Here is a 23,878-nt window from a genome sequence, read left to right on the forward strand (position 1 = left end):
CCCCCTTACTACAACAGTGTGCTGCCTTCCGGGAGCCTCGGTCAAGCACATCACTGAGAACATGGACAGGCTCCTAGAACGAACAGGAGACGACCCGGTAGTAGTCATCCACATCGGTACAAACAACATTGGAAGAGACAGACCAAAATCCCTGCAAAACAAATTCAGAGAGCTAGGAAGGAAATTAAAAGAGAAAACCAAAACTGTGGTATTTTCTGATATACTACCGGCACCTTGCAAAGGACCATATGGACAGCTGGAAATAATTAATCTAAACGCATGGCTGAAGATGTGGTGCACACGGGAAGGCTTCACCTATCTTGATCATTGGACCACATTCTACAACGAGGACTATCTGTATAGACGGGATGGACTGCATTTAAATAACAAGGGAACCAGTCTACTTAGAGAAAAGATCCTCGATCAGGTTCAGAAGCATGTAAACTAGAAAGGAAGGGGGGAGAAATCAACAAAAAAACAGAAGGGAGACCGCATCAAAACAAGAACAACAACTCAGGTAAGACAACCATTAAATGTATTTATCTAAATGCTAGAAGTATCAGAAACAAAATTCTAGAACTTGAAGCTACTGCACTAACAAGTAACTATGATGTGATAGGTGTTACAGAAACTTGGTTGTCTGAGAGTGATGGGGACGAATATAATATTTGTGGGTATACACTGTATAGGAAAGACAGGCAGGACAGAAGAGGAGGAGGGGTAGCGCTATACATAAGAAACAGTCTTGAAGCCCATGTGTTAAACCTGGACAAAGAAAATAAAACCGAATCAATATGGGTCAGAATAACGGACAAAAATTCAGGCATAATAATAGGAGCATGCTATAGACCGCCAGATTCAGACGGTGAGCACAATAATCTGTTATACAATGACATTAGAAATGCGTGTAGCAAAGGAGAAGCCATACTAATGGGGGATTTCAACTTCCCCCAAATAAAATGGGAAAACCCGGTGGGTAGCGCGAAGGATGAAATAGAAATGGTGGAAATGACAAATGACTGCTTCCTAACACAATTTGTCAAGGCACCGACTAGAGGGGAGGCATGCCTTGATTTCGTCTTTTCAAATAATGAAGATAGAATAACTAAAACAGAGGTCAGAGAACCACTGGCAAACTTTGAAGTGTTTTTTAAATCCCCAAAAGTAATGACTAAAGCTAAGGTTTACAATTTTAGAAAAGCAAACTATGAAGGTATGAAACAGAGACTAACAGAAGTAGATTGGAGTAAAATAGAGAAAACACCCACAGAAGAAGGATGGTTGTTCTTCAGAAATGTAGTACTAGAGGCGCAAAACAATTACATCCCTAAAGTAGACAAATCTAAATGTAAAACTAAATTGCCAAAATGGTTTAATAGATCAATTAAAAAAAATATTCAGCGAAAAAAGGCACTTTACAGAGCATTAAAAAAGGACCAAAAAGAAAGTACGCAGAAAGAGTACACGGAACTGCAAACGCAAGTCAAAATGGAAGTTAGAAAGGCCAAGAGAGAAATAGAAATAAACATTGCTAAGGGAGCTAAAACCAATTCCAAAATGTTTTTCCAATATTACAACAGCAAGCGAACATTCAAAGAGGAGATTAAATGTTTAAGAGATACAAATGGCAAAATCGTAGATGAAGAAAAAAAAATAGCAAATATATTAAATGATTACTTTTCACAAGTTTTTACAAAGGAAGATACTGACAACATGCCCCACATGTCAACCAGTTCCTATCCAGTTTTAAATAACTTTAGCATAACTGAGGCAGAAGTGTTAAAGGGACTAGGAGCTCTTAAAATAAACAAATCCCCTGGGCCGGATGAGATCCTCCCAGTAGTACTCAAAGAAATGAAAGAAGTAATTTACAAACCGCTAACCAAGATCATGCAGCAGTCTCTTGACACAGGGGTGGTACCGACAGACTGGAAAATTGCAAACGTAATACCGATCCACAAAAAGGGAAACAAAACTGAACCAGGTAACTACAGACCAGTAAGCCTGACTTCTATTATATGCAAACTTATGGAAACTATAATAAGATCCAAAATGGAAAATTACCTATATGGTAACAGGGTACTGGGAGACAGTCAACATGGTTTTAGGAAAGGGAGATCGTGTCTAACTAACTTGCTTGATTTTTTTGAGGATGCAACATCGATAATGGATAATTGCAAAGCATATGACATGGTTTATTTAGATTTCCAGAAAGCTTTTGACAAAGTCCCGCACAAAAGATTAATTCTCAAACTGAACGCAGTTGGGATTCAAGGAAACACATGTACATGGATTAGGGAGTGGTTAACATGTAGAAAACAGAAAGTACTAATTAGAGGAAAAACCTCAGAATGGAGTGTGGTAACCAGCGGTGTACCACAGGGATCAGTATTAGGTCCTCTGCTATTCCTAATCTACATTAATGATTTAGATTCTGGTATAGTAAGCAAACTTGTTAAATTTGCAGACGACACAAAAGTAGGAGGAGTGGCAAACACTGTTGCAGCAGCAAAGGTCATTCAAAATGATCTAGACAAGATTCAGAACTGGGCAGACACATGGCAAATGACATTTAATAGAGAAAAGTGTAAGGTACTGCACACAGGAAATAAAAATGTACATTATAAATATCATATGGGAGATACTGAAATTGGAGAAGGAATCTATGAAAAAGACCTAGGAGTTTTTGTTGACTCAGAAATGTCTTCATCTGGACAATGTGGGGAAGCTATAAACAAGGCTAACAAGATGCTCGGATACATTGTGAAAAGTGTTGAATTTAAATCAAGGGAAGTAATGTTAAAACTGTACAATGCACTAGTAAGACCTCATCTTGAATATTGTGTGCAGTTCTGGTCACCTCGCTATAAAAAAGATATTGCTGCTCTAGAAAGAGTGCAAAGAAGAGCGACCAGAATTATTCCGGGCTTAAAAGGCATGTCATATGCAGACAGGCTAAAAGAATTGAATCTGTTCAGTCTTGAACAAAGAAGACTATGTGGCGACCTAATTCAAGCATTCACAATTCTAAAAGGTATTGACAGTGTCGACCCAAGGGACTTTTTCAGCCTGAAAAAAGAAACAAGGACCAGAGGTCACAAATGGAGATTAGACAAAGGGGCATTCAGAACAGAAAATAGGAGGCACTTTTTTACACAGAGAATTGTGAGGGTCTGGAATCAACTCCCCAGTAATGTTGTTGAAGCTGACACCCTGGGTTCCTTCAAGAAGCTGCTTGATGAGATTTTGGGATCAATAAGCTACTAACAACCAAACGAGCAAGATGGGCTGAATGGCCTCCTCTCGTTTGTAAACTTTCTTATGTTCTTACAGAGTTCAATGGCTGAGATGAGAGAAAATGTGCAACAGTCAACAATATACAGAACATTTAAAAAAGTAGCCTGTATGCCCGGGTGGCAAGAAGGATGCCATTACTAAAAATAAGCCATCTCAAAGCCTGCATGGAGTTTTCAACAAAGCACCTGACTGATCATGCAAAAGGTGTTGTGGTCAGACAAGGCCAAATTGGAACCTTTTGTTCTAAATGCCAAGCGTTACGTTTGTCGCAGACCCAACGCAGCACATCTCCCAGTCCCTTGGTAGGATTAAATTAAAAATGGATGGTGCAAAGTACAGGCAAATACTAGAGGAAAACCTGTTTAAGTCTGCAAAAGACTTAAAACTGGGGGGAAAATTCACCTTTCAGCAGGACAACGATCCAAAGCACAAGGCCAAAGCTACACTGCAGTGGCTTAAGAATAAGAAAGTGAATGTCCCTGAGTGGCCCATTTAAAGTCCTGATTTGAATCCTATTGAGAATCTGTGGAAAGATTTGAAAACTGCTGTTCATAAGCGATCCCCAAGCAATTTGAGAGAGCTTGAGCAAATCTGCCAAGAACAATGGGCACAAATTGCATCAAGCCTGTGTACAAAGTTGGTAGATACGTACCCAAAAAGACTTGTGGCTATAATTGTTGCCAAAGGTGCTTCCATCAAATATTGAGTTGACAGGTCTGTATATTTATGCAATCAACATATTTCAGTTTTTTCTCTTTAGTTTTTGTTGACAATTACTGTAACTTCTCTCACCCTTAGAAGTCTTCAGTTTGACTATTCAGGTTTTGAATAAAATAGTAAGTTAAAAAAAATGTGTATGCATCATTTTGTAATTTCACAAAATGGGACACCATAGGAAGGGTCTGAATACTTTTGCAAGGTACTGTAAATATTTGTGTTTTAATTTTCCACTTATTTGTAGTATTAATAGAGAACAAAGCGAGCACAGGGTTGTTTATAGTACACTACAGTTCTCCAGCACAATTCATTAAAAAAAAAAAGAGAGATTTATATATAAGGAATATTTAAAACAGAATCAAAGCCATAAAACATAAATCTGTCAAAAGACTTTACATTTTCAAGCATTTTTATTAAGAAGTTTCTTTCCCCTACCTGGAATAGAATATGCCCTGAAAATGCAATTCAGCCTGGCAAAGCAGCTTTTTATTTTTGGATAATTCTTTATCTTCAGAATAGAGAAATATCCCTGTGACAGGCTGGTGAGTGGATAGAGGCCCAGAGACAGACTGCAGTTCAAAAAAATAATACTTTTATTATAAATAAACACAAAAGGGCACAAGGGCACAAAGGCGAAAATAAAGATATTTAAACACAAATAATAAAACAAAAAGCAAAACTTTCAAAAATAAGGGTTTCTAGGCTGGGTGATGCCTTCACTGGATTAGAAACATTCACAAAACCAGAAACAACAAGCACAACCATCTGCTTGCTTCCTCAGCTCCCCCCTCTCTCTAATGGGAAGCTGAGGCCTCCTTTTATGTCAGGTGGCTGGGTTCTGATTGATCGTTAATTATGCTAATCAACTAATCAACCCCAGCCACCTGAACACAATAAACCCAGGTAGGTAGGGGAATTTAACCCCATCCCTGCCAATCTATATAGAACAGAGCTCTGCTCTGCCACACACCTCCCCCCTTGTACAAAGTACACCGGCCGCAATCGGCCAACTCCCCCCCCCCCCCCCATGATGTCAGAGCCCCCAAGCCTTTTTTGGTTGAGAGGGCCCCGGATCTCCAAGGTAGTACGGCGATGCTGTCATGGGACCTTCACCTTCCAGCAGATGCAGTGCTGGCGGGCAGGCAGCACCCCTGGACAGCGTGGGCGCGGCCTCCTCCGACGGTGTGGATTCCCCTAGCAGCGCCAGACCCTCCGGTGGCGTTGGACCCTTTAGTGGCACTGGACCCTCCGAGGACGGCACCAGCAGCCCCAGGCGATGCGGAGCAACAGGCAACCCCAGGCGATCCAAATGTGGCATCCCTGAGCGGAGCGGGCGTGGCATCCCTGAGCGGTGCAAGGCAGGCATCTTTGGGCCATAGCTCTTCCCCTCTGGGCTCTGGGAGCAGCGGCTCCTCCCCTCTGGGCTCTGAGAGCTGTGGTTCCTCCCCTCTGGTTGCTTTGAGATCGGTGGTTCCTTCCCGTCTGCTTGCTTTAGCAGCTTCCCCCTCTCTCTAATGGGAAGCTGAGGCCTCCTTTTATGTTAGATGGCCGGGTTCTGATTGATCGTTAATTATGCTAATCAACTAATCAACCCCAGCCACCTGAACATAATAAACCCAGGCAGGTAGGGGAATTTAACCCCATCCCTGCCAATCTATATAGAACAGAGCTCTTCTCTGCCCCAATCCCAAAATTAATTTTTTGTAAACTCCTATTAGGACTCCCTTGTGTGAAAATCTTAACTTGATTACACCTATGCCACATGCTCATTTTTGCACATCTTTGGAACTACCTCAATGCTGAAAAAAACAAAAACAAATTAGACGTCAATTTATTCATGGAATGTATAACTTCAAGAGTTTCTCATGTGATTTTTGGAATATATGGCTAAAACTCTAATAATGTTGAACATTTTGTAATCCTATTGTAAATATTTTAAAAGTATGTGACCCTGCCATTTTTAATAAGAAAACGTAAAAGCATAAAGATAACAATGAGATTAACCATGAAAGCACCTGTGGTAACATAAGAACATAAGAACATAAGAAAGTTTACAAACGAGAGGAGGCCATTCGGCCCATCTGGTTCGTTTGGTTGTTAGTAGCTTATTGATCCCAAAATCTCATCAAGCAGCTTCTTGAAGGATCCCAGGGTGTCAGCTTCAACAACATTACTGGGGAGTTGATTCCAGACCCTCACAATTCTCTGTGTAAAAAAGGGTCTCCTATTTTCTGTTCTGAATGCCCCTTTTTCTAAACTCCATTTGTGACCCCTGGTCCTTGTTTCTTTTTTCAGGCTGAAAAAGTCCCTTGGGTCGACACTGTCAATACCTTTTAGAATTTTGAATGCTTGAATTAGGTCGCCACGTAGTGTTCTTTGTTCAAGACTGAACAGATTCAATTCTTTTAGCCTGTCTGCATATGACATGCCTTTTAAGCCCGGAATAATTCTGGTCTCTCTTCTTTGCACTCTTTCTAGAGCAGCAATATCTTTTTTATAGCGAGGTGACCAGAACTGCACACAATATTCAAGATGAGGTCTTACTAGTGCATTGTACAGTTTTAACATTACTTCCCTTGATTTAAATTCAACACTTTTCACAATGTATCCGAGCATCTTTTTAGCCTTTTTTATAGCTTCCCCACATTGTCTAGATGAAGACATTTCTGAGTCAACAAAAAGTCCTAGGTCTTTTTCATAGATTCCTTCTCCAATTTCAATATCTCCCATATGATATTTATAATGTACATTTTTATTTCCTGCGTGCAGTACCTTACACTTTTCTCTATTAAATGTCATTTGCCATGTGTCTGCCCAGTTCTGAATCTTGTCTAGATCATTTTGAATGACCTTTGCTGCTGCAACAGTGTTTGCCACTCCTCCTACTTTTGTGTCGTCTGCAAATTTAACAAGTTTGCTTACTATACCAGAATCTAAATCATTAATGTAGATTAGGAATAGCAGAGGACCTAATACTGATCCCTGTGGTACACCGCTGGTTACCACACACCATTCTGAGGTTTTTCCTCTAATCAGTACTTTCTGTTTTCTACATGTTAACCACTCCCTAATCCATGTACATGTGTTTCCTTGAATCCCAACTGCGTTCAGTTTGAGAATTAATCTTTTATGCGGGACTTTGTCAAAAGCTTTCTGGAAATCTAAATAAACCATGTCATATGCTTTGCAATTATCCATTATCGATGTTGCATCCTCAAAAAAATCAAGCAAGTTAGTTAGACACGATCTCCCTTTCCTAAAACCATGTTGACTGTCTCCCAGTACCCTGTTACCATATAGGTAATTTTCCATTTTGGATCTTATTATAGTTTCCATAAGTTTGCATATAATAGAAGTCAGGCTTACTGGTCTGTAGTTACCTGGTTCAGTTTTGTTTCCCTTTTTGTGGATCGGTATTACGTTTGCAATTTTCCAGTCTGTCGGTACCACCCCTGTGTCAAGAGACTGCTGCATGATCTTGGTTAGCGGTTTGTAAATTACTTCTTTCATTTCTTTGAGTACTACTGGGAGGATCTCATCCGGCCCAGGGGATTTGTTTATTTTAAGAGCTCCTAGTCCCTTTAACACTTCTGCCTCAGTTATGCTAAAGTTATTTAAAACTGGATAGGAACTGGATGACATGTGGGGCATGTTGTCAGTATCTTCCTTTGTAAAAACTTGTGAAAAGTAATCATTTAATATATTTGCTATTTTTTTTTCTTCATCTATGATTTTGCCATTTGTATCTCTTAAACATTTAATCTCCTCTTTGAATGTTCTCTTGCTGTTGTAATATTGGAAAAACATTTTGGAATTGGTTTTAGCTCCCTTAGCAATGTTCATTTCTATTTCTCTCTTGGCCTTTCTAACTTCCTTTTTGACTTGCGTTTGCAGTTCTGTGTACTCTTTCTGCGTACTTTCTTTTTGGTCCTTTTTTAATGCTCTGTAAAGTGCCTTTTTTCGCTGAATATTTTTTTTAATTGATCTATTAAACCATTTTGGCAATTTAGTTTTACATTTAGATTTGTCTACTTTAGGGATATAATTGTTTTGCGCCTCTAGTACTACATTTTTGAAGAACAACCATCCTTCTTCTGTGGGTGTTTTCTCTATTTTACTCCAATCTACTTCTGTTAGTCTCTGTTTCATACCTTCATAGTTTGCTTTTCTAAAATTGTAAACCTTAGCTTTAGTCTTTACTTTTGGGGATTTAAAAAACACTTCAAATGAGACCATGTTGTGGTCTGAGTTTGCCAATGGTTCTCTGACCTCTGTTTTAGTTATTCTATCTTCGTTATTTGAAAAGACTAAATCAAGGCATGCCTCCCCTCTAGTGGGTGCCTTTACAAATTGTGTTAGGAAGCAGTCATTTGTCATTTCCACCATTTCTATTTCATCCTTCGTGCTACCCACCGGGTTTTCCCATTTTATTTGGGGGAAGTTGAAATCCCCCATTAGTATGACTTCTCCTTTGCTACACACATTTCTAATGTCATTGTATAACAGATTATTGTGCTCACCGTCTGAATCTGGCGGTCTATAGCATGCTCCTATTATTATGCCTTTTGAATTTTTGTCTGTTATTCTGATCCATATTGATTCGGTTTTATTTTCTTTGTCCAGGTTTAACACCTGTTTCTTATGTATAGCGCTACCCCTCCTCCTCTTCTGTCCTGCCTGTCTTTCCTATACAGTGTATACCCACAAATATTATATTCGTCCCCATCACTCTCAGATAACCACGTTTCTGTAACACCTATCACATCATAGTTACCTGTTAGTGCAGTAGCTTCAAGTTCTAGAATTTTGTTTCTGATACTTCTAGCATTTAGATAAATACATTTAATGGTTGTCTTACCTGAGTTGTTGTTCTTGTTTTGATGCGGTCTCCCTTCTGTTTTTTTGTTGATTTCTACCCCCTTCCTTTCTAGTTTAAATGCTTCTGAACCTGCTCGAGGATCTTTTCTCCAAGTAGACTGGTTCCCTTGTTATTTAAATGCAGTCCATCCCGTCTATACAGCTAGTCCTCGTTGTAGAATGTGGTCCAATGATCAAGATAGGTGAAGCCTTCCCGTGTGCACCACATCTTCAGCCATGCGTTTTGATTAATTATTTCCAGCTGTCCATATGGTCCTTTGCAAGGTGCGGGTAGTATACCAGAAAATACCACAGTTTTGGTTTTCTCTTTTAATTTCCTTCCTAGCTCTCTGAATTTGTTTTGCAGGGATTTTGGTCTGTCTCTTCCAATGTTGTTTGTACCGATGTGGACGACTACTACCGGGTCGTCTCCTGTTCGTTCTAGGAGCCTGTCCACGTTTTCAGTGATGTGCTTGACCGAGGCTCCCGGAAGGCAGCACACTGTTGTAATAAGGGGGTCCAAACTGCGAATTGAACTTGCTGTGTTTCTCAATATGGAGTCCCCAACAATCATGACCTCCCTTCTTTTTGCTGTCTGGTCACCACTGTCAATAGGGTCCTGGATGTTGTTCCTTTCATTCTCTTGTTGTTGGTTCTGCTCATCAAAATTCTGAAGTGACTCAAATCTGTTGGTTGTTTTGATTTCTGGTGGTTGTGTTTGACGAAGTTTCTTTTTTTCCCTGCTTCTGCCTACCTGAACCCAGCTGTTCTGACCTTTTATCTCCCTGGTGGCTTTCAGTCTGTTAGGGGTGATGCAGACTTCCATGAATTGTGTCCTTCCATGAACATCATTCTTGTTCAGTTTTTTTCTGATAGTTGAGTCATGAACCCTCACATTAGCCAAGGCGAGAGTGGCCTGCCGATTCTTGGAGGTTCTTTGTGACTTCCTTGATGATTTTCCTGTATGTTCTTGGAGAGATTTATGCTCCTGGGTAGAGTGACTGTGGTCTTGAACTTTTTCCATTTGTAGACTCTGTCTCCATCTGTCTGACAGTGGATTGGTGGAGCCCCAAATCCTTAGAAATGGTTTTGTAAACCTTTTTATAGTGATGAGCATCAATAACTGTTTCTCTGAGGTCCTCAGAGACTTCTTTTGATCTTGGCATGACATGTTTCCACACATCTGTATGGTGAAGACCAAACTCACAAAGTTGCTAATCTTTATATATGGTGCTGCCTCCCAAACTCACCCTGAAGATCTAGCAAATTATTTAAACACCTGATTCTATTTATTCCCTTAATTGAACTAATGAAACCAGGGGTTCACTTACTTTTTTCACATACCTTGAATCTTAATTACTCATTGTTTGTCTAATTCATACATCATTTTGTTTCAAAAGACATGGAATTGGTTAATATAAACCCTATTGGATATTTAAGAAAAGACTTCAAGAAGGCTATCATGGTAAAACTATGGAATTTCCATAATTATTATTGGCGTTGACAAACTTTTTCTCTGCACTGTATGTGATAAATACAGTTAACAAGGGGTGGGGTGGGCTGGAGATGCAGTACTGAGTGTCTTGTTGTTATGCAGTGCCTTTTAGACCTGTTTTACTGTGAAAAAATATTTTTAAACGGAGCGTGTAAAATAAACAGCACGCGTGAAAATTGGACCTGATGCGTCTGACAGATGCTGACTAAATGGACTGCAAAGGGTTAATGAGGCTAGCGCTCATATTGTGTGGCAAACCTTTATTTTTAGCTTTGTTTTGTTTTCTTTATTAAATCTGACACTAGGGCTACCATTGCTGGTACCCTAGTAACAGCACATGTGTTATTAAATCTATATGCCTGTGCAGTGTGTAGTGTGCAGCGTGCATGTACCTAGTGCTCTGTGTCTGACTCATTATTATTCAGTGTCAACCCAGGCAGGTAACCACCCCCTGTTATAGCGTAATTTTCAAGAAAAAAATAGCCATTTTCTATGCAAAATAACCCAGGACAGGGTGTGCTGTAAGACGATTCTTATCTCACTTCATGGGTGGTTCACATTGTCTTGCTGCACACCCTGGTGTAGGTTATTTATTACATAAATAACAGGAATTACATTCCACAGATGTTAAAAAAATCACCTCTAAATATCTGCTGTATAACTGGGGGAAAATAAATAGAGCAGTCTTGTTTTTCTTCCAGGAGTTAACATTGTGTACAGTACAATTTGAAAGGAGCTGAAAACACCTTTTATCTGCTATCTATGAAGAATCAATCCTCAATTTCAATCCTAAAATCAATTTAATAGTGCTTTTTATACAAAAGTATCACAAAGCGCTACACAGTACATAGCAGAAAAAAAGAACAAACCACAATACATTTTTATACGTATACAACTGCCACAGTCAGACTGTTTAAATAACAATATACACATAATACAAAAGCAGCAATTTTGAAGTTACATTTAAACCCACTAAGATAAGAGTTCCATTTTGTAAAAGTGCATTTTTAGTCTTGACTTTAACACTGTAACAATCCCAGCTTCCCTGACAAAAAAGGCAGAGCTTTCCATAATTTAGGAGCTCTACAAGAAAAAGCCCTCCCTCCCGTGTTGCTTTTGTTGACCCGAGGAATAACCAGCAGCTCCACATTCTGTGATGTCAGAGTGCGGTTTGGAAGATAGTGGATCAGTAACTTGGGCAAATCACTAGGTGCTAATCCGTTCAGGGCCAATTCACAGCAAAATGTTAAAATCAATGCTATACTGCACAGGGAACCAGTGTAAAGAGGACAAAACAGGTAATGTGTTCACTTTTCCTGGTTTTAGTCAGAAATCTAGCGGTGGTATTCTGAACAAGCTGCAAACGGCATACCACACGTTTTGGAACACCAGAAAAAAGTGCATTAGAATAATACTATGTAACACAATATTTGTTCCTGGGTAGTAAATGTTATTTCCTAATTGCTTATGCCTCAAAAGTATAGAAAATGGCTATTATTCCCCACAAACTTTGCTTTTGTGACCAGGACAGTGATATTTTGAAATTTACCTATTTCCAATGAGAAAACGGGCGAATTTGTGTCTTTTCGTTCACATAAAGTCAGAAAAAAAACAACATATGAATCCAAATTAACATGTATTTATACTAAAGTATTACAAAAATGACTACAAAAGATTTAGAAGTGAGTAGTTTTTCGAGATTTACGATTATACTGTAAATCACTTTCACGAATCAGCCCCCAAATGTAGTCTCCCATCATGTTCTCGTTATACTGTCCTTGGTAACGGCGTTCAAAGTCTAGTATATCCTGGTGGAAGCGCTCGCCTTGCTCCTCCGAGTACTCTCCCATGTTCTCCTTGAATTTATCAAGATGAGCATCAAGGATATGGACTATGAGGGACATCCTACAGCCCATTGTGCCGTAGTTCTTCACCAGAGTCTCAACCAGCTCCACATAGTTTTTCGGCCTTGTGATTGCCTAGGAAGCCCCGAACCATGGCGACAAAGCTGTTCCAAGCCGCTTTCTCCTTACTAGTGAGCTTCTTGGGGAATTCATTGCACTCCAGGATCTTCTTTATCTGTGGCCCGACGAAGACACCGGCTTTGACCTTTGCCTCAGACAGCTTAGAGAAGTCTTGAAGGTACTTGAAGGCTGCCGACTCCTTATCTAGAGCTCTGACAAATTGTTTCATAAGGCCCAATTTGATGTGCAGTGGTGGCATCAGCACCTTCCGGGGGTCCACCAGTGGCTCCCACTTGACGTTGTTCCTCCCCACAGAGAACTCGGTCCGCTGTGGCCAGTCCCACCTGTGGTAGTGCGCCTTGGTGTCCCTGCTGTCCCAAAGGCAAAGATAGCAGGGAAACTTGGTAAAACCGCCTTGGAGACCCATCAGGAATGCCACCATTTTGAAGTCTCCTATGACCTCCCAGCCGTACTCATTATACTTCAAGGTGTCCAGCAAGGTCTTGATGCTGTTGTAATCCTCTTTGAGGTGCACCGAGTGAGCCAGGGGAAGAGACGGGTACTTGTTACCATTATGGAGCAGCACGGCTTTGAGGCTCCTGGATGAGCTGTCAATGAAGAGGCGCCACTCATTCTGGTTACAGGCGATTCCGATTGCCTCGAACAGACTGGTCACATTGTGGCAGAAGCAGAGCCCATCTTGATGGGTGAAGAAGCTGGAAAAAGGTTGGTGACGCTTCCTCTGATCTGCGACTTGCACACTTTCATCCAACAAGTTCCACTGCTTGAGCCTAGACGTCAAAAGCTCGGCATTGGACTTGGTGAGACCAAGATCTCTAATCAAGTCGTTGAGGTCTTTTTGGTTGGGGTAGTATGGGTTTCTCTCCTCAGCTCCACCTCAGAAATTGTCATCTGGATCTACAACGTCTTCCTCGCTCTCTGACTTGCTGCTCTCTTCTAAAGACAGCTGCTCTCTCTTCGGAGGAGTGGGTACGGGGAGCTCATGGCAGTGTGGCACCGGGCCGATGGATGAAGGAAGGTCCGGATACGTGATAGCAGGTGCATTCTTGCCAGTCCGACGTTTGGAAGGGTCCACTATGCAGAAGTAGCAGTTGCTTGAGTGGTCAGTGGGTTCCCGCCAAATTCTTGGGATAGCGAACTTCATGGCTCTCTTTTCCCCTCTGTACCATCCTACAAAAATACATTTATTTCACCCATGACTAATGTGTAAGAGATTCTCGCAACATTTTTCATATATGATATATTTTTTCAATAACATTGAAAATTGTAAAACATTTTAAAATTAAAAACTTTTTACAATTTCAAAAATTTTAACAAATTTTATAACATAAAATTCCGAGCAACAATTGTCCATCTTACCTTCCAGAGTTTTTTTGCAGTGCTCGCAGGTGAAATGAGGTGCCCAGGGTTTGTCTTGATCCCCGACAGACATGACGAAATATGCCTTGTAGGCCTCACACATCTTTGCAGATGCTTCCACGGAGTACTTTTTTGCTCTGGTCTTGGTAAATTGGCCACAGACATAGCAAAATGCGTCTGCCGGATGCTTGCAGCCTCTTGGTGCCATCTCAGAAAAATGCAGATATGTATCCACTTAGGCAGCTGGAACTAAACTGAACTGGTGGGCTTAAGGCCCCTGTATTTATACTACTATTTATATTACTGGAAAGTTCTAGAAAGTTCTAGAAGTTACTCCAAGTTTACTCAGCACTAACTCTATCTGGAATGTTCTGGAAAATAGATACATTTCAAAATATCACTGTCCTGGTCACAAAAGCAAAGTTTTTTTTTATGGGGAATAATAGCTATTTTCTATACTTTTGAGGCATAAGCAATTAGGAAATAACACTACCCAGGAACCAAAAAAATAAAAGAAATTTGTTACACAGTATAATCAGTTCTAGATGAAACAAAGGCATGCATTAGTCTCTGCATCAGATATGGAAATAATTGGTCTAAGTTTGGCTATATTTCTCAAATGGTAAAAATATACTCTAGTAACTTCCCTAATATGAGTCTCAAAAGGTAGATCAGGAAAACTCTTCTAGTTTAACTTTTGGTTATAGAATGCAAGGGTCGAGCTCATGTAATCCCGCATCCTTTTAGTTGGTTCTGTGATTCCACTAGCATAACCTCTGTTTTATCTTAATTCAACATTAGAAAATTCTGTGACATCCAGTGCTTGATGTCTGTAAGGCAAGTAGCTAATAACACCCAGGCAGAAGAAATTCCTGGCTTTAGGGACAAATATAGCTGATGATCATCTAGAGGTGCAACAATAATCGATGCATTGATTATTGATCAGCTGTTTTTTAAGCTCCAATTACATATTGGTGAATCGATACATCAAATTAGAACCCAGTTTGAAGTATCCTGTTACTGGTTTTCATTAAAACCTGGAGCGTGTGAGAGCGCAATTCTTTTAAGTCTAGTACAGTTGATTAGCGCGTTGGTAGGATACACACTTACAAATCAGAAGTTTTTCAGTTCAATACATTTTTATATTCTTTCAGATGATAATCAGCTAATACCCTAATTATCCACGTAATTATACAAATCTCTTAACAGATATTTTCTTTTTTTTGTAGAGATCCATTATTTTTTATTACAAATGTGTTAATTATTCTTCATTAAATGAACCAAGTGCATGACAAAATGTATCTTACAATACAAGAGCATATACAAATAAGGTACACATTTCAATTAAGATACCACACACTCAATTATCACAAACCTCTGCGATCAATCAAGTTAGTATGAATGAGGTTTAGAGGACAATTCATTGTTTTTTTTAATGTTTAGATTCAACTCATAACATTTCAGCTTGAAACACACATCTAATAAACAACAAATACAGTAATTAGCATCATACAAGGCAAATAATCATTTCAAAAAAGGTGTACAATCCTGTTCTTCGTTTAACCCTTTGGTTTCAAAGTTTCTAGAGTATGAATCCAATGTTTCTCTTCTAAGCAAATTCAAATCAAGTTCACCTCTTACAGACATTAAGAACATAAGAACATAAGAAAGTTTACAAATGAGAGGAGGCCATTCGGCCCATCTTGCTCGTTTGGTTGTTAGTAGCTTATTGATCCCAAAATCTCATCAAGCAGCTTCTTGAAGGATCCCAGGGTGTCAGCTTCAACAACATTACTGGGGAGTTGATTCCAGACCCTCACAATTCTCTGTGTAAAAAAGTGTCTCCTATTTTCTGTTCTGAATGCCCCTTTTTCTAAACTCCATTTGTGACCCCTGGTCCTTGTTTCTTTTTTCAGGCTGAAAAAGTCCCTTGGGTCGACACTGTCAATACCTTTTAGAGTTTTGAATGCTTGAATTAGGTCGCCACGTAGTCTTCTTTGTTCAAGACTAAACAGATTCAATTCTTTTAGCCTGTCTGCATATGACATGCCTTTTAAGCCCGGAATAATTCTGGTCGCTCTTCTTTGCACTCTTTCTAGAGCAGCAATATCTTTTTTATAGCGAGGTGACCAGAACTGCACACAATATTCAAGATGAGGTCTTACTAGTGCATTGTACAGTTTTAACATTACTTCCCTTGATTTAAATTCAACACATTGTGACTTTCTCCAATAAATTACAAAGAGGAGACTGAGTGTGCATATTCAGTAAAGTACATAGCTACTGGGTAATTTGGATCTTTACTTCTAATCCTTCCTTTAATGTTCTGAGATCGTCGTGTGGAGATGTCGTTAGTACCCAAAGAACTTCAAGAACATATCATCCTTGCTTTATGGAATACTTCTTTCCAAAACCATACTTATGCAATAGTTCCAGCTGCATTGGCTTTTACAAATTTAATTCAAATTTTAAAAGAAAAGTAAACGGTGCTTCTTGTGTCAATTAAAAAAGCAACAAAACTATAAACTAAACAGTGCACCATCTAATAACCACTAAACAAACCATTGTAGTGTTGCATACGGTGCAGGACAATTGCTTTGTTTCATCTCCAGTCACACAATGTTTTTTTCAGCATTGCGATTTACCATTTATTTTGGCAAATTCAACAACACGCGATTTCAAACCTGTTGAAGAGCATTTTCTTTTTCTGTCCAAGTGTCCTACTTTATCTAATCTCTATCACCTGCATTATTATAGTATTGCAGTTACAAAGAACAGAAGACTTGATAAGTTTACTTGGCTTTCTAACCAATAGCTGCTTGCTACGGATGCCACGGCGGGATCAGTCTGAATGTTGACAAATCAATGGCTCGGGAGGGTGGGAATAAGGACATTCATAGAGATTGACAGCTATTGTGTTAACAGTGAAACAGTTTAGCTGTGATGTTTTCATACTCTGAAGATTGATAACTTTAACCACTATTTTTTTTCTCCATTTACGCACGTGTTTGGGTCAAGGGAGGTCAGTCAAGAGTCTGAAAACTTGCGTTTAACATTCAAAATGACTAAGGTTATTGAGAGTAACAAATTAAAACTTTTAATTAGAACCGGTTTTGTGTTTCTACCTAGCAAAAGACCTGAATTCCGTAGATCCTGAAAAAAATAAGTCGGTGTGGCAGGCTGGCGAGTGTATAGAGGCCCAGAGACACCCCTCTCTGGCTCTGGGAGCGGCGGCGGCTCCTCCCTCTCGGGCTCTGGGAGCGACGGCAGATCCTCCCCCCTCTCTGGCTCTGGGAGCGGCGGCGGCTCCTCACCCCTCTCTGGCTCTGGGAGCGGCGGCGGCTCCTCACCCCTCTCTGGCTCTGGGAGCGGCGGCGGCTCCTCACCCCTCTCTGGCTCTGGGAGCGGCGGCGGCGGCTCCTCACCCCTCTCTGGCTCTGGGAGCGACGGCGGCTCCTCACCCCTCTCTGGCTCTGGGAGCGACGGCGGCTCCTCACCCCTCTCTGGCTCTGGGAGCGACGGCAGCTCCTCACCCCTCTCTGGCTCTGGGAGCGACGGCAGCTCCTCACCCCTCTCTGGCTCTGGGAGCGACGGCGGCTCCTCACCCCTCTCTGGCTCTGGGAGCGACGGCAGCTCCTCACCCCTCTCTGGCTCTGGGAGCGACGACAGCTCCTCACCCCTCTCTGGCTCTCGGGAAGGCGGCTCACCCCTCTTTATTGGAGTGACCGGGGCATCTCCCATGTCTACCACCAGGTAATTAACCACCATGAGGGCAACCTCTGGGAAGGACGCTGGGTGGTGTTGTTCCTCCCACTGTTCCCACCTCTCCCCATCTCGACGCCACAGCGTGTTGATAACTATGGGGAGATCGTGGACGAGGTCTGACTCAGGGTGCATCAACCAGTCCCAGATCTCCTGGGACGGTGGTGAAGGTGGTGGTGCTGGAGGTAGTGGGGTGGCCCCTGATGCCCGGGGTGAACACGGCACCTCTTCTTGGGCCTGGTTGTAGGGGCATCCTGCCCAGTTGTGGCTGTCCTCCTCACACCGGCCACACCAGTTTTCTGGTGGCACGTCTAGGCAGGACCGCCAACGATGGTCCTCCTTCCCGCACCAGGAACACCAGGGGAAGAGGCTGGCCAGGTCCTCCAGCGGTGGATGCAGCAGCTTACATTTCTTCAGCTGCTGCTGCTTTTCCTGCCTTTGCCGCTGTCTGCTCTTCTTCCCAAAAATTCCAAAAAATGAAAATAAATAAATAAATACTGCTCTGAGCCTCTAGGTGGTGCTATCCCACACTGACACCAAATGTGGCAGGCTGGCGAGTGGATAGAGGCCCAGAGACAGACTGCAGTTCAAACAAATATACTTTTATTATAAATAAACACAAAATAAACGTGCACAAGGGCAAAATAAAGGGATTAAACACAAATAAAGCAATACAAAAACAAAACTTGCAAAATTAAGGTTTCCAGGCTGGGCAATGCCTTCACTGGATTCACAAATACAAAAAAACCACAAACACAAACCTGCTTCCTCAGCTCCCTCCCTCCAAATGAGAAGCAGAGGCCTCCTTTTATGTCAGGTGGCTGGGCGCTGATTGATCGTTAATTAAACTAATCATCTAATCAACCCCAGCCACCTGAACACAATGAACCAAGGCAGGTAGGGGAATTTAACCCCATCCCTGCCAATTTCTAAAGAGCAGAGCTGTGCTCTGCCACAGTCGGGTTGTTGATAATGTTTGTGTGAGCCATAACCATGGCTGTAGTAATCCCGTTGTGGCACTGGTACAGTAGTTTAATATAGTTTAATATTAAACGCACCAGCATATTGTTCGCTCCCCCCACAAAAATGCCTAGAAAATCGATTTATAGAACTTATTTACGGTACTATAGTTTGCTGGGGGGGGGGGGGGGGGAGTGCATGTTTCACAACAGCTAATATTTTGTTACCTTTGCTTTGAATTTCAGAAAAACTGGAAATGGCACCACCAACATCTGCTCAGCTGAGATATGGTAAGAATCCCCCCCCCCCCCCCCCCCCAAAAAAAAAAAAAAAAAAAATACATACAACCTTTTTTAAATGTTATTTGTTTTCTTTCTTGTTTTGTAATGTGTAATCGCTAATTGTTTTACCCCATTCTTCTTGTTTCAATGATATACTGTATATACGGTACTGATATATACTTTATAACATGAAATACCAGGCATTTAGCCCAGTGTTTGGGTCCAGGGTAGAGCTATACAATCATAGTCTTTTATAACGTAACCTCACCTTATTAACAACTGTTATTCATTTTTGCAAAAAAAAAGAAGTTCATTCAAAAATGTAATAAAAAAAAAAAAAAAAAAAAAATACTCTATATATATATATACAGCTCTGGAAAATTATCAGTTTCTCTGGTTTTACTATTTATAGGAATGTGTTTGGGTAAAATGAACATTTTTGTTTTATTCTATAAACTACTGACAGCATTTCTCCCAAATTCCAAATAAAAATATTGTCATTTAGAGCATTTATTTGCAGAAAATGACAACTGGTCAAAATAACAAAAAAGATGCAGTGTTGTCAGACCTCGAATAATGCATAGAAAATAAGTTCAGATTCATTTTTAAACAACACAGTACTAATGTTTTAACTTAGGAAGAGTTCAGAAATCAATATTTGATGGAATAACCCAGATTTTCAAGCACAGCTTTCATGCGTCTTGGCATGCTCTCCACCAGTCTTTCCAATCAGTCAATCATCCAACCTACTGTTTATAAGTTTATTTGTTTATTTATTCATTTTTTTCCGCCAAAATGTCGCAAAGTTATGAAAACGCATACATAGGTAGATGCCTGTGGGCAGAGTACTAAACTGGTGGTCCTTTGGTGAAAATGTTCACAGTTTGGCCACAAGGCTAGATCTCGTGAAAATATTGGACAATTTTCAAAACTCTTGTCGACAAAAATGACTTATGGAGATCTGACAATGTCAGCATATAGGGCTTGAATGGCCTATAAAAAAAAGACAAAATCAATTGGACGGTTGGTTTGCCTGCCGCGTTGGATTTGCGCAAAATATTCAAAGATCTTCTTGTCTGAAACCACAAGGTTGATCTGCACCGAAATTGTCACGTTTTCTCATGACAGGGTCCTTTCTAAGTTTTGTAAAATCCCTGCTTTTTCGTTAAAAAAACATGGATGCAGTGAGCAAAATTACAATTTCACAAGTGCTATATTTACATATATTAAAGTATAAATCCATACTGCAATTTACTAGAGACATGAAACTGAGTATGATAGTAGAGGGTAAGGTGAAGTACTGTCAGTTTCAAAATGGCATGTTTTGGTCACATGGTTTGGTGGCCATATTGATAATTGAAAAATGACTTTAATGAGCCATAACAAGTACAGTGTTGCACGTATGCTCTTCAGTGTTGGCACAGTTGTGCAGCAGAAAATAAAGCAATAACCACTAAAATCGTAAGCAGATTGGTCACATGGTTTGACGGCCATGTTAGAATTAACGTTTAAATTTTATCTCCTAGGATGTGTCGATAGGGTCATAGTTATAATGGAACATGTATTGGAAGTCATATGTGCTTTATAAAAAAAAGTCATTACCCATGACCTTTGACCTCTGTTAAGGTCAAAAATGAACACTTCTGGTAAAAAAAAAGACCTTAAAGAGTGCAGATACAGTAGTCATACAGCACTGTAAAAAAAATGGCATCACCCATAACCTTTGACCTCTGTTAAGGTTCAAAACCCACAAATTGACCTATAGCTCCTCAGGAACACCGTTAGGGTCGTTATTCATATTGAACACGTATAGAAAGTCATACGTGCTCTATGAAAATGATAGCCCCATTACTTATGTATTATGTATTTACAGTGTAATCATAAATCTTGAAAAACTACTCACTTCTAAATCTTTTGTAGTCATTTTTGTATTACTTTAGTATAAATACATGTTAATTTGGATTCATATGTTGTTTTTTTCTGACTTTATGTGAACGAAAAGACACAAAAGTGCCCGTTTTCTCATTGGAAATAGTGATATTTTGAAATGTACCTGTTCTGGTCACAAAAGCAAAGTTTGTGGGGAATAATAGCCATTTTCTATAGTTTTGAGGCATAAGCAATTAGGAAATAACACTTACTACCCAGGAACAAAAATTGTATTACATTACGTTATTTGTGATGATTGAACCATGTTTTCTTTGGAAGCCTTTATAGTTGCTAGCAACTATAGTTTTGGGGTTTTTTTTGCAATGTTTTGTTTATCCTGTTTTAATCCTGGTTAATGAACTGTACCTTTTTACTAAATGCACTCAGCAGTTTTTAAAAGTGAATATTGCAGTTTGCACTGTGGCATTTTGATCAATCTTAATTATGATGGAAAGTCTAATTGACCACTTGTAAATTTTAACAATGTTAAAATGCTACTTTTAACCGCGCTGTCCAATAAAAACTTTCTCATTGCTTTTATATGTATCTTTCGACTGTTTTTTTTTTTTCTGGTGACATTGTTTCCCAATTTTAATTCTGTATCCGAAGAAAAAGAACCTCATCATGTATCTAATATTCTGTGTTTATCGCACTGAACTGGTGTAGCCAGACTACATATTGAAAATATAACCCTGTGTTTTGTAGCCCCTCTGACCAAGTGGGTGTTACAGAAGGGCAGGAAGGCAGAGGCTTAAGCTAGTTACTTATTCAGTTTGAGTTATTGGCCAACTTGCTATCTGTGCCTTGTTTGCCCTCTGTTTTTGTATCAAAATTAGTTTTGGGCTGGGACAAGTACACATGGGTGAGAATCAACTTTGAAATAAGTGGCCCAAAGTGATTTAACCCATGAAATACCCCAGTTATTTATTCAAATCGCATTAATTGGACAACATGCCAACTTGGTATCTATGCCATGCTTGCCTGCTGTTTTCGTATGAAAGTCTATTTTGGGCCGGGATAAATACACATGGGGGATGTAGAGGAGTTCCCCCTCTGTGAGAATTAACTTAGAAATAAGTGGCTGTGGCAAAGTGGATTATAGTTCGCAGGTGTAGAGGTGTTGTAACAACAAACACAGTTCTGATGATATGATTGCATTTTTTTAATTTATAATCCAACGGTTGAAACTGACCAACAGAAACCATAAAGAAGTACAGCAGTACACAATTATGAGTACAGCTCTGTATCAATAATGCACGGGGCAGTCCCAAATGATAGTACACAAATTCACAAACAGACACACACACACAGACGAAACATAAACGGTCACCAGTTCTCAGTGAGTGCAGTAGTGCTCGTGGTGAATATACAAATATTGTGCTTTAGTGTAGTGATGTTCCAGGTAGGTGCTGGCCGTCTAACAAATAACAAGCAAACAGTTAGACAAACAAACAAAACACTCACAATACAATGATTATGTCGCTTCGACCCTATTTATACCGTCACTCATGACCCCTTGATAAACGAGTGCAGCTGCTCCTCCAATCCGCGGCTGCCACATCGTTTCCCTTCTGGGTTGATGAGTTAATATACCGAAGCTCCGCCCCTTTTCTAAATGACCAACTTCCTTTTAACCCTCGTAACGAAGTGTCAGGCCAAGCAGCCAAGGGTACTCTGTTCCTGTTACTTAGTGCCCTCACAAGTCGGGAGGGAGATTTACCACCAAGAATCATTGTCTTTCTGTCACAGTGGCCCAGAGCAATTTAGCCACCGAAATACCCCAATATTTATTCAATTTGTGTTACATTTGCTATATGCGAATAAGAAGCTGGAATGTGAATAAGAAGATGTAAGCGAATAACTAGCCAACTTCAGCATCGTAGATATGGGCGGAAGACTGTTATTCAACAAATCTCTCAGAGGTAAGTGACAGTGTCGTCTTTATCCAGAGTTAAGATAAATACATATTTTATAATTAGGGCTTCTGTTTTTCGGGTTTTATTAATTGTATTTTTTGGTGCTTATTTTTAGCTATTTTTCGAGTTTTATGTAAATCTTTTTTTGGGGGGAAGCTTTCGTTTTTGATATATAGTATGAAATTAGTGTTTTTGGTTACTTTCCAAAATGCTGTTCTGTCAAAATATGTGTAGTAGTAATGCAACAGTACTTACACACTTAAATTATACCTTCTTTCCTTTGCTGTGTTCCTATGGTCACGGGTACATTCTTCTGGGGTTTTTGTGTGTAGGCATTTTTGTACATTTCGCCACAATTCTGTTTTAAATTCCCTGAATCTTAACTGTAATACAGCTTTAAATACCCCTAACAAGCCTCCATTCTGATTGTAATCTCATTTTAAATCTTGCAAGCAGAGACTCCAATAGGAATGTAGGAATGTGCTGTCACTCAGTAGTTGGGGCAGGTTTAAAGTATTCAGAACGAATCAGTGATAGAGAAGTCAGGAAGGTGGGACATTGCCCAGCAGCACTGGGAAATGTATTTATTGTTATTTTTGTAGTATGTTTTATGTTTTAATAGAAAAAGAGTAAAGTCAATGTGAATTGATTAACCATTTCCACAGTTTTTCTGGTGTTTTCCGGTGTTTATTGGCTATCCACCTATTTCAGTTATTTTGTATCGGGGGATGTTTTATCAGATTTTACCGGTTAAAACCAAAAATCAGAAGCCCTAATTATAATACATACATATTGTGACTTAAAATGATTTAGTGATTAACTTACCAGTAGCTAATATTATTGGACAGTAACCAGAACACTACCGAAATAAAAATGCCACTTTACATGCAACACCTCAGCTGTACATTTAAGTAGCCTTGAAGTGGAAAAATAATATTGGTTTCCTGATACAATAAATGAATGTTGAATAGACATTTTTTGCTGATATTAGTAACTTTAAATAATTATTTAAGTCAACCTGAATGGTAAAACGTTGTGATCTTTTCCCCTCAGATACATATGAAATCTCAACCAAGTTCACTATAACATGATAAGTCTTATGAAACTCATGAAATGCTAAAAAAACAAAGCAAAGGCTTCCACTGGTACATGATGAAGTTGTCGACACAACGGAAGAAAATATTTAACTTTTCAGAAAATGAAAACATAGAAAGATTATTACATATATGATTTTTAAGCAAAGCTTAAAATATTGTGATATAAGAATTCATGCATTACAGGACAACTATAAGTAAAAACGCAACAATGATGAGTAAAAGA

The 23,878-nt window shown here is 39.8% G+C and overlaps 1 protein-coding gene across 1 annotated transcript in view; it reads left to right on the forward strand.

Moving 5' to 3' along the window:
• Positions 1–23,878, forward strand: part of LOC121313130 (transmembrane protein 65-like) — a 133,169-nt gene that overhangs the window by 23,825 nt on the left and 85,466 nt on the right. The window contains exon 2 of the mRNA XM_041245325.1: positions 18,678–18,722. Within this exon, the coding sequence (XP_041101259.1) occupies positions 18,678–18,722 (45 nt within the window). The remainder of the gene's footprint in view (positions 1–18,677; positions 18,723–23,878) is intronic.

The sequence above is a fragment of the Polyodon spathula genome, chromosome 3 (assembly GCF_017654505.1).
Source record: "Polyodon spathula isolate WHYD16114869_AA chromosome 3, ASM1765450v1, whole genome shotgun sequence".
NCBI classification, from domain to species: domain Eukaryota; kingdom Metazoa; phylum Chordata; class Actinopteri; order Acipenseriformes; family Polyodontidae; genus Polyodon; species Polyodon spathula.